General features: G+C 41.3%; 1 protein-coding gene across 1 annotated transcript in view; it reads right to left on the reverse strand.

Annotated features, from left to right (window-relative positions):
* Nucleotides 1-337: 337 nt before the first annotated feature.
* The window catches only part of PASK (PAS domain containing serine/threonine kinase), a 20,980-nt gene continuing 9,495 nt past the window's right edge, over nucleotides 338-11,822 (reverse strand). The window contains exons 9-17 of the mRNA XM_019473379.1: nucleotides 10,182-11,065; nucleotides 9,324-9,505; nucleotides 7,232-7,399; nucleotides 6,322-6,447; nucleotides 5,572-5,706; nucleotides 3,858-4,057; nucleotides 2,263-2,396; nucleotides 1,100-1,246; nucleotides 338-892 (exon numbers count right to left, since the gene is read on the reverse strand). Of these exons, the coding sequence (XP_019328924.1) occupies nucleotides 816-892; nucleotides 1,100-1,246; nucleotides 2,263-2,396; nucleotides 3,858-4,057; nucleotides 5,572-5,706; nucleotides 6,322-6,447; nucleotides 7,232-7,399; nucleotides 9,324-9,505; nucleotides 10,182-11,065 (2,053 nt within the window). The 3' untranslated portion in view covers nucleotides 338-815. The remainder of the gene's footprint in view (nucleotides 893-1,099; nucleotides 1,247-2,262; nucleotides 2,397-3,857; nucleotides 4,058-5,571; nucleotides 5,707-6,321; nucleotides 6,448-7,231; nucleotides 7,400-9,323; nucleotides 9,506-10,181; nucleotides 11,066-11,822) is intronic.

Consider the following 11,822-nt stretch of genomic DNA (forward strand, 5'->3'; position numbering starts at 1 on the left):
GGGAAGGCGCGGTAGTTGCTGCAGGACGCGCCCCCCCCGTTACCCTGCCCTTACCCTGCTTCCTCCCGAGCACCGTGGACGAGCTCGCCCTGTCTCAGTATTTTGAATTGTTTAAAATTCTCTTTATGGAATCAGTTTTTTCTTTCCCTGGACCTTTGTCTCATCAAAATCAAGGACTATGTTCCTGGATATAGAGACGACTCTGACCAAAAGGGGACACCCCCTCCCCCCTACATTATGCAATTCTCTGTCTGTTTTTGATGCCTCTTTGTGCACGCAAACTCCAACCAACAGGCAGAGGGCAGTCAATCGAGACGAAGGTGTTCATTCATTCACTTTTCAGAAAGAGTGACACTACATATAAAAAGTAAAAACAGCCAATAAAAATATATTCTGAGTTATTAACAATTTAAACAAGATCTTAAAATCTTTGCCTCACAGCTTTAATGCACATCCTGTATAAGAACAATTACAAACACTTACTAGTGAGAGGCTTTTCTAGAGGAATCGTGCCCAGGCAGAGCAGCTCAAGGCTGCCCTGCCTACGGCTCAGTGCTGACCATCAGATCTTTCTACAAGAGAGGAGTAGCAATCATTCTACAAGAGAGAAGTTCTTACAATTAATTCCCATTGGTTCTTGAGTGACAGTATGTGTCCTGCAGTAAGGGAGCTATACTTCCACAGCGAGGGGCTTGTGCTGCAGAGAGGGATGGCAGCGATGCCCCAGACCCCAGCCCTGCACTCCTCAGCCGTTGCTTCTTCCCAGCGGGGATCTGCACACTCAATCGGGAGCATGTGAGCCATTCAAGCATGGCTCACTCTTCCCCGCAAGGAGCTGGGAGCCTGTCTGCGTGTGCGCGCTCACCAGAACTGTTTCTGACTCTGCTGCTTTCTAGGGAGAAAGACAAACAGGGAGGGGTGAACCGTAGGTCCCGCCGGACAACAGGCATATCTTCAAACTGAGCACATTTGGGTATCAGCAGATGACCTTCTAATGAGAAGTATCTTGCCAACCACAGCTCAGTCTTCTCTTATAAATCATTCCTGTGTGCTTGGCGGGCCCCGGGCGGAGGAGAAAGCCTTCAAAACAATGGCTCACCTGTCCCAGCAGGGATGTATACCTCTTCCCAGGTATAATCACCCAGGTTCACAGGCTGCTTCAGCCAGCGATCCTCTACTAACATTGCTAGAGTCACACGCTGCTCTGGAACAGGATGCAAAAGCCCAGCAATTAGATTCATGAGACCTGGGGAGAGACAGCAGTAAGAGGAACGGCTCGGTCTGTATTTTAGGCATGCTGGGAATGCAAGATATAGTTTATATTCAAAGAATGCAGATTTTAATTACAAATCCTCCCCGTTAATCCCTTGTGCAGTACTGTTCTTCCACAGTCTTAGTCACATGTGCTCAGCTCTGGGCATGATCTGAGATTTCCAGGTTGTGAAAACAGAGAACTGAGCGCAGAGTTATGACATTGAGGAGGACTGAAGTAGAAGCAAATGCCACAGAGGCAACTCTGCCTCACTGTTTCCGAGCCCAGTCCTGCCCTGCAGTCATCCCGTGTTTGATCTGTGACTAAAGGTGCACTTGGGGTTCAGGGAAAGCTTTGAGAATTTACCAGTCAACTGCAGCACCCTGAAGCCTTATAACCATAGTGCTCCTAACGACCCCAGAGAACTTGCTGATGATTTCTTTAGTCTGACATGCAATTAGTTTTCTACACCTCCAACAGAAAACAAGGCCAATGTAGTTTTCCTGTGAGGTCAAGCCATACAATTCATTCAGAAATTATAAATTAACACATTATCATCCGTCCCAAAAGTGACATGGCATGGATTGGCAACAGTTCAAGTAAGATAAAACTTGCGTTAGAGTTACAAGAGTGCCATTATTGATCTTAAAGTTATCTACTAGCGTGAACCTTCCCATCAGGCATTATTTGTTCTGGTTTTCTCATGTATAAACCTCACTGAAGCTTGACAAGCTGACAGGCTGAATCATCATAATAAATGAGAGGCCTGGAATTTGAAACTAATAAAACATACGGAGATAGCTGTATTCATTGTAGGCATGAAGAACTGCAGAACTTCCCTGAATAGGATTACCTCAGATAAATCTGCTTCAGTGAGCAGCTTTTAAAATCATTGCAGAGCACATTTGGAAGCATTTTTCCAATCTTCTCCTTTATTTCCAGGGAATAAATACTGCTCATACTTTCCCAAGAGATCTGCTCCTTTAGAAAAGCAAATGGGAAAAGTTCACCTTCTGACACAGGCCGAGGAAGATTCAGGACAGCTGCCGTGGCCTCCTCCAGCTCACAGAAGGGATTCTCTCCAAATACTAGGGTGTAAAGTGTGACACCAAGTGACCACATCTCCAGCTCAGGGCCATGGTACCTATGCAGAAATAAACTTGCATAAACTCAGATTGCAAATACGTAATTGTGTGCTAAAGTAAAAAGAAAAAATGCAGCTGATAGCCCTTATTTCCAATTTTTAACACAGGAAGTTTGTGAGAATTCTAATAAGGATCTCGTGTTTTTTAGAAGTCTGTATTATCCTTCTCCATGAAACCAAAGAACGGCCAATTTCAGTTGATGAGTATGTATAATATGCACCTAGCCTTTCACATGTGTAAGCTGGTGACAAGAGAACTTAAGCATCCTCCTTCTTCACCATAAGCCAAAACTATCAAGTAAGTATTTAAATGGAAGATCAGACACTTCAGTGGAATCCCATTTGCCCCCTCCCATCCCCTTCAAAACAAAAGTTATTTGGAAATAAATATTAACTATCTAGATTCCATCTGAGAAAAAGGGACAGTTTCTTCACACAGTAACAGGCTGAATTCCCAGGGCAGCACTGCTTCATCTTCCATCTAGTTCCCAGCAGGGATTTCTTCTCCTCCTTGCATAGCTTTCCCCGCCCCATTAAGAGGAGCTGCCTGAAGGACCCGTGAAAACAGCTGTGAAATAAGAGCAAGATAACATACTTGTACGTACAATTAATGTTTACCACCCTGTGATGGTAAGGATTCGCTCCAGGAGTGGGTATGAGACTGCCAGCCTCCAGGTAAAGAGCACTCAGAGAAGGAGAGAATAGGAAAAAGACAGCTAAGATTTGGGCAGCACATCCAAGATAGCAGCAAGCTGCAAGGGAAGAACCCTTGAGTCCAGAGGAGCACAAAAATCAATGGGGAGATGAACAATGATCAAACTGCAAAAATTCATACAGGGAAGCAAGTAGGAAAGAAGGGAACAGATGAGATGAGAGTGGGAGAACTACAAAATGCAGACATGGTAAGGGGCAGATGCTATACAGCAACACTTGCTTATACCACCTGCCTAAAAGAGCAGCTTTTAGTAGAGACACGTCAGTGTGTTCAGATACAGGTATGAAGAGAAGGTTAGCAAGCTGATGTACACATTATGAAAGATTAAGGGAAAAGGATTCAAGTCACAACACAACTCATCCAGACTCTTCTACCAGGCTGGAAATGAAAATCATATGCTTGTTCTTGAACTCGGCTCTGCAGTAGGACAGACATTAGTACAAGGCTTTGCAAAACATCTAACCAGAATAAGAAAGCCTGTCAACAGACTTAGTCAGAAACAACTTCGTAGGTATTCAAGCCTTTACAAATAATTTCTGTCACCGCAGTGCCCTACTTTATAAGCATTCAAACCTTCACAAGTAATTTCTGTCACTGCAGCGCCCTAAATCTCACTGCAGTTTTCTGCAGTGAGATACTCCAGCAGAGTACCAATGGCAAAGCAGCTTGGCTTCTCTATTCCAGCCCTGCACACACATTTTTTTGGTGCAATAGACACAAAAATTACTTTTCAGAGGGTGACATACGGTTTGCCAGACAGCACTTCTGGTGAGCAGTATTCAATTGTCCCACAGAAGGTATAAAACAATTTGCCGGGTTCCAGGTAGGCAGCTGAACCAAAGTCCACTAATTTAATTGCAAAATCTTCAGCAATGACAATGTTTTCATCCTTGATATCTCTGTGAAGGATGTTTCTACAGTGGAGATACCCAACAGCAGATACAAGCTGAAAGAGGAAGAAAGAACTAGGTGTTACTACACAGAGGTGTCCTTCTGGATAATCTATGTGGCATCACAGAGTTCCAATAGCCACATTTTGGCTTGTTTTGACACTATATAAACGAGATACAGATCCTGGTAACTAGAAATGAACTCAGGCATGCCTGTCAGCATTGCTGCAGTGGGTGTTACAATGCTCTTGGGAGAGAGACTTAAAAAAGTCTTTGCTTGCTTTCCTCTCACAAATGTGGAAGAAGATGGCATGCTATAGTCACGATGTGCTTGTTTTTTTGGTTAGAAGCATCAGAGCTTACTGTTACAATCCTGCAGGTTACTCTATTTTTATCCCAGCTTCATTTGGAGGGCCCTTTGATTTCTTCAGAAGGATATTACTGTGTGCCTCTGATACTGCAGGATGACAAAGCATTTAAGAGTGAAGTTTGGTATAAATAACAGTCATTCCTAAATTCCATTCTTCTTTTTGCACGATTCATGCCATAGTGCCATAATTAAGAATAGCATCAGAATTATATCACCTTGGAGACAATCGTGATCCTTACCACATGTGAGCAAGAAAAGCAGATGGCTGAGGGAGAAAAGTTTCTATTTATAATACAAAGCTCCATCTGCAGAGAAATACTGTACAGGTCTGAAGTAACAAAGCACCCCTACAAACTCAAGATTGGTTTAGGAAAAGGGCTTATCCGTCAGAAGTCTAAAGGGACTGTAGACTGCAATTTGTGAATGCACACTGCACAGCAGACACAGAGAAGGTTCATCACTTTCACTACCATCTTCCATCAGCACCCCAGGTGAGGAGAGTGTGGACACAGTGGTGGGTTACCACATGCAAAGTAATTCTTGCATACCTTAGAGCAGGGAATTTACTCTAAAACATGTGAGGGGGCATTACTTGGGGACTGCTGTTGTGGTTAACTCAATGAACAAAGGACAATTCAGCTCTCAGGCAAGCTCCTGACTCACAGTGAACTACCTTGAGTTATTTTGCATTATGCCATGTTAAAATCCAAGATGATTTTAAATTCCTTAAAAAGAGGAGAGCACTTTACCCCTGTAACCAATCTAAAACAAGCATTGATCTAAGTGAAAGCGTGGCTTTTAGCGAGGCTTGGGGCAACTTCCGTGCGCTTTCCTCGTCCCACAGAGGAAATGTGACTGCTACATGAATGGGCATCCTGGTGACAGGGGGTGTGTGCTGCTACAGTCATAGCCAAGAGGCGATGGCTCTATAGGAAATCCTCATATGAAGTAAAGTCCTGTAAAGGTTTCTTTGTTATAAGTTTCTAAGTAAACCTTAACAAGGTTTCTGCAGGTAACATTTCAGTTAGCTAGAAATCAGCCCTACAGAATAACGAGGAAAAGTTCTGCAGGTATTGAGCATGACTTTGGTTCAGCATGCCTGCTGATTAGCTAGTAATTCTTTTGAGCGAAATAGGGTCCTGGTTCTTATATTAACCAAATCTCACCTGTATGTATCACCTGTAAGTTCCCAGCTCTCACCTGTCTGAATATATAGCTTGCTAATGGCTCATCCAAGTTGGGCTGATTATCAATGAATGTAAAGAGGTCCAGACCAGATCCATGCTTCTCCATCACCAGCTGGAAGAAGTGTTCATTTTCAAATACATCCAGCACCTATAAATAACAGACCTTTTTAATCATGTGCTTCATCCTCAAACTGCCTTTTTTGTTTTGTTTTGTTTTAAACAAACACTGCTCTCCTCTTGGAGATTTAATCAACGTGTATAATCCTTGAAGTCTCATTTCACAGGGTACAAATGTTTCTTGAAAAGAGAGCATAATTAAAACTGAAAGCAGAATTAAAACCAAGAGGAATTCTCTTTCTGGGGGAAAAAAACCAAACCAAACCCAACAACCCCAAAACAAAGAACAAGAATCAAGATATGTATCCAGATTATTTACTGAACTAGTACATGTTCAGATGTGACATCACACTTCCAAGATATGCATCTTATCATCTTGAAATAACGTAGAGGCTTTTTTTCTGTTGAGTCACACCTTCAGATCTATGTTTACATCAATTGTTTGGGGTAAAAGTGTCGAAGCAAGCGATAGTCTGCTGTAACATACCCTCCAAAACAAAGCAGGATAGGTAGGTTCCTTTCTTTCCTGAAAAGGTAGATTTAATACAGGATACTTCCTCAGTCCTGAAGAGGAACACGAGACACCAAATATTCAAAGGAACTATCTGATGCAGTTCAAACTGCATTCACACTGAGTTCACTGTACCTTAATGATACTGGGGTGCTGCAGCTTCAACAGGATTGCAATTTCTTGAGTAACTCTTCCCAGATCAGGATCATCTACCCAGCAGTCCTCAAGCACCCTCTCCTTCCAGATGAACTTTACGACAACCTACACAGACAACAGCATTCAGCATCACCTGCAGAAGTATGGCTTTAAGTGTTTGGTAAGTTAATTTCCAGGAAAAATGTTAGTGAATCATATTACTAGAAGGACAGAAGTAACCCAATGTGCATCGCTTATAGTATCCTTAAACATATTTAAACTAATTTAGTCCTAGAAGTCAAATGATGCACAGAAATGGAATATATTTATTTTGTTTTTATTGATGCTCTGAATTCCAAAGGCTTTGACAGGCCAGCTCTCTTATCAACCCAATTACAGCAGTGGTGATTTCTGGCATAGGGGTACAGTGGAGGGAAATGAGCACTTAACGTTCATGCAGATACACACCAGAGCTTGCCTCTCAACGCCCAAAATACTTCTGCTCATAGAGAGGAGGGTCCCATAACCTCAACATGTCTACCCACATTCTTGAGTTGTGGCACAATAAAGACTTTGAAGTTTGTCATTCTCTTTAGTAACGGAAGACTAAAACCTTTAATTCTGTTAAGCTTAATGTATACTTCTTTCAACAGGTTAAATTAGCTACATGGTCAGTCTCATTCTGTGCCTGTTGTCTTAGGTAACATTCATATACTACATCAATGCGAACATTTTGCCGTCCTGTTTCCATGAGGTTAGTGATTTCAGATTTCTCTTTAAACAAAGGAAAACCCCAAACTACCATATAGCAGCTTTTAATAGTGTAGTGTTGACAGAATATGAACACTCTAACCTTTCAGTTTTCATCCTAAATAATTATTGAAAATGAGATCTAAAAGAAATATTTGACCTCCTGGTGATCTTTCTTGCCCCTGGCAGTCCAGACAAAACCAAAAGATCCTTTGCCAATAAGACTGAGAGTGTTGTAATTTTTTGCATATTCTCCCTCACGTGCCCTTAATCCTTCAAGCTCTTCAGCTCTTCGGGAATTCTCAAAAAGTGAAGTTGATCTGATGGCCTAGGTACAGATAAAAAAAAAAATAGCAAGAAAAAAAATGAGCAAGCCACAGAATCATTTTTATAAAATGAAGTAAATACTGAAAAGAAAGTACACATTTGCAAGAATAGCTAAAAGGAGTGACCTTTGTTTTTGATAGCAAGAACTGTATGTTGATGTAACCATCACCATATGAGACAGGTTAAGTCAACAGTCAGCTCTCAGCAGCTACAAATACTCCTTAACTCAGAGAAAGGTAAAGAAAACAGATGCACATGCACCTTAGATGCTCGCACAAAATTCTCTGTGCAAGTAGGAAAATGAATTCACTGTGGTCTATCACCAAATGATAATTTTATTTGATGAATAAGAAGTAGGTTACTTTCAATGTTGTAATTTTTCCAGGTAAGTGTATTCTAGATGGACAGAACTAAAAAGGTGCTGCTTTAAGCCCTGTCTATAAATTTGGCCTCAGTAATCTAAAAAGAGTTAGTGTATGAAAGATATTAAATTACCAGTGTTTACCAAACTTTCTGGTAAGATAGCATTTTAGTTCTGTAGATTGGTGTCTCAGCAGACACAAAGAGCAAACAAGTTCAAGGCATACCCTCCTAAATTTTAACACCCCAGTAAAATCCCTAGTAAAGAAATATTGCATGCCTTTCTACCAAGGCCTGCAACACTACATGAGAAATTAAACACCACAGAAGTTTTTCTTGCTCTGAGGATAGGGCTTGGGGATTATCAGGTTTCTCCACCAAAGATGGCGTCTAAAATGCATGACAACAGAACATCTTTATGACATACACAGTATTCAATACTGAGAGAAAACACAACAAATCTCACAGGGGCATTTGTTTTGAATAGTGAATTTGGAGTTATACATGAAATGGTCAGAACTGCTTATATTTCGACATACACAGAAGATGATTTTCTAAAAGGAAAACAAGAGCTACCTTATTACTCAGCTCTCAAAGGTCTCATAAAAAATATTCCAAATAGCAAGTTTTGCCAATAGACAAGCTTTTCACTCAAATATCTACTTTATCTCCCAACTCACTGATTAAAGGCAAGGCAGGGGAGGGAAACTAAATGTCTAATCTGCAGTACATTTCAATAAACAGCAGCTCCTTAGAGTCTCCTGTAGTTTGGAACTGTCACCATTATACATGTTACACATGCGATATCTAAATATGTATGTACTTCTCTGTTAAGGTCATCATAAAATCCAGCTACGTAGAGATCTAGGGAATGCATACATTTATGCAAGGGTTCTAGAAGATCACCGTTACCTATTTCTATTGATCAAAGATACTATTTTCCTGTACAGCCTTGGTCAAAATACTGTCAGTTTTACATCCCACTACTAACTAAAAAGCAGGCCTGAGCAGTTCTGTGTTTGGGTTTTGCGGCATTGACATGTACCTACAGTTCAGCTCTGTGGTGTTAGCTTTCTGTATACCATCCCGAATGCAGCGTCTCAGGAGGCAGCTAAAAACTGCAGTTTTCTTTTGTTGACACAAGTCAGTCAATGACAGTTTTCAGCCCAGCATTTCCTTTTTTAATAATGTTGTGTCATTGGTGCCAGTGTGATTACATTGATTTAAAAATTAATCTCACCACACTGGTACAAACTTCTATTGTAGATGTACTTAAACCAGCCTAAGAACAAATTTAAAATTAGGTGCTTTCATTGTTCAGACTGCAAAGGCAACTACACTACGCCAAACAAACACTATGAGAAATATTACAAAATAGCAATTGTCCTTTTTACAGCAAAGAAACATTTCTTTTGACATAAAAATAGGGAAACAAAGAAACAGCCATATCCGCCCACCACCTCATGACATTATTTTAATCTGAAAAAGTTTTCGACTTTAGCTTCAGCTTAACAGTCAAAAAAGGAGAGAAATGCTCAATATTATACAATGGTAGAATTTCTTACTTCTCCGAGACTATATGTAGAAAGATCTGCAATAGACTGGGCAGAGCTTGCTAGACTTGAGAGCAAAAGCTGAGTCTTTGCTGCAGCTTCCTTCTGGCTCTGTAGAAGGTCTTTCACCACCCAGACACAGAAAAGTATGGCAGGGTCCTGCAGTTCTACACGTTTCACTTCAAAGACTATACCTGTAGAAACAGATGAGGAAGTTAAAATGGTAGAATGAAACTTTAGTGTTGAACATGACCACAGACATTTTAGGACAAAGTTCTGAGCTCTTAACAAAGTGAATTCCTCCATTATTCATTTGGGGAACACCTACTCAGCAAGGAGTCATCAGAGGGGCTGACAAAAGCACAGCTATTCTAGAGATACTTGGCAGCTACCTCCACAGTTCCCACCCTCCGGCAGAAACTTTTGTCAGTGTCCAATTGCGGTTATTAATTTCACATTGTTATTCTAAATTAGATAAAAATGGGGATTTTATACAACAAGCCACAGAATCCAGCTGAAGGAGTGAACGAAACACATTCCACTACACAATTTAAATACAAGTTTTACAATGGAGTTTATATTTTCTGTTCAGAAGGAGTTATCAGGTTCAAATCTTTCAATTGTGTTTTAAGAATATTTCTGACTATTCAGTCTGGATTACTTTCTTAGTAACTTTGTATTTTATACCACCTGCTTTTCCAATACCCTCTGAGTAGACTTAAATACCACTTTTTCTTCTAGATGCTAGAGCTTCTTCCTTCATCTCCACTGCAAGCTTCTAACCAGAATTGTCTGCCTTCTGCAAAAACGTGGGTCAAAAAAAGCATCCCGATAAGAGTTTTGGGAAGGGGAGAAATAGGTTTAACTTACTTAATTGTGAACCATCTCTGTGACAGGACTTCCCAGTGTAGCTGCCTTCCAGAATCTCCAAGGTCAAAGGAGCTGCTGGATTCGGCCTTTCTTCTTGTTTCACCGGGGTCGATGTTACTTTTATCTCCATATTTTGCTCCCCATGCAACTGACAGTCTTCTTCAGGACTACCTTTGCTTTTCAGAGGGTTTCTGTTGACGTTGTCCCCCACAGTCTCTGCAAGAGTTTCAGACTTCTCAAGAAATGCTTTGGAGGATTCTTCAGAGTTTTCTAAATGCCTTCGGGAGGCCAGCCACCCAGAACTATCTTCTATGGCAATACCATTCAACAGCTGCTTTTCTTGCCCAGTTGAAAAGGCACTGTTTTTCTGAGTTAGCATATAGCCTACAGTTGAGTCCACTGCACTAGAGGAGGACGCTCCTACAAGAGCTGCAGTAACACCTAAACAATTGTCTGAGTTCCCCTTGACGCCAATATTCAGACCCAGTACCTCAAGACCAGAGCAAATACAGTTCAGCTCCGTGTCTGATTCTTTAACATCTTCAGAGGTTGTGGCAACTCCTGGTGCAGAAGCATTGCAACCCATTTTATTTCCTGAGCAAACATCATGGATACTATTTCTTCCATTTGCAAAGAAGGATGAAGCATCATTTAGCAGGCAGTTTTCAACAACAATGCGCTCAAGGCTGGAATGTTTTGCATCGCACACCAAGTTTGTTTTTGACAACTGCCCTGTAACCATGTGGCTTTGAAAGTCTTGTCTGCAGTCCAGTGTCATCCCAGACCATGGCTCATCTATTGTTGGTGTTCCAGGTGAGTTACAAGTAATATCAGAAGGCAGCTTAATGGGGGCATAGGATGTGGTATCTGGATTGTCTTCTAGCCTAGAACAAATAGGCGACCAGGCAACGTTTACTGAAGAAGCTTGTCCCCAGGCATCAGTGGAGTGCTGATGCTTCAGCATTTCATATGGTAACCTACAGATCTGTTGACAATTTACTTCCTTGAGGTCTCGATGATGAACTTGTAATTGGTTAGGCAAGATACTAGTCTCACTGGCATTTCCACTCTCAGATGCACCAAATACTGCACTATCACTGCTTCTTACTGGAATCTTCATGTTCTGACCTAAATCCAACTGTTCTGAATCAGATGACGTGGGAGAGAGCCTTGCAGAGAGCATCTTTTGAGAATTATTTGATCCTACAGTTTCCACTGTTCTACACTGTTCCGCTGCTCTGATTCTGTCAAGCCAGGTTTCAAGGTAAGGCTCTCTATGGTGGGCTGACAGCCCATCGGTAGCAATGCTGTCTTCACTGCAAGGATTCAGTTATTAGTGATATCATGATGACAAAAGAATGAGAAAACTATCATACTGTATACTACTCACTCTTCTGTTACTGTGGTGTCATGGTTTAACTAAGTTTAACCAGTCAGCCACTAAGCACCACACAGCCGCTCACTCACCCTCCCCCCCCGCGGTGGGATGGGGGAGAGATTTGGAAGAGCAAAAGCAAAAAAAATCGTGGGTTGAGATAAGAACAGTTTAATACTTGAAATTATTATTAATAATAATAATAATAGTAATGGAAAGTAAAACAACTAGAGAGAGAAAAAGAAACAAAACCCCGGTGCGGGGGG

This window comes from Aptenodytes forsteri, unplaced genomic scaffold (genome assembly GCF_000699145.1).
Source record: "Aptenodytes forsteri isolate BGI_AS27 unplaced genomic scaffold, ASM69914v1 Scaffold647, whole genome shotgun sequence".
In the NCBI taxonomy this organism is placed as follows: Eukaryota; Metazoa; Chordata; class Aves; order Sphenisciformes; family Spheniscidae; genus Aptenodytes; species Aptenodytes forsteri.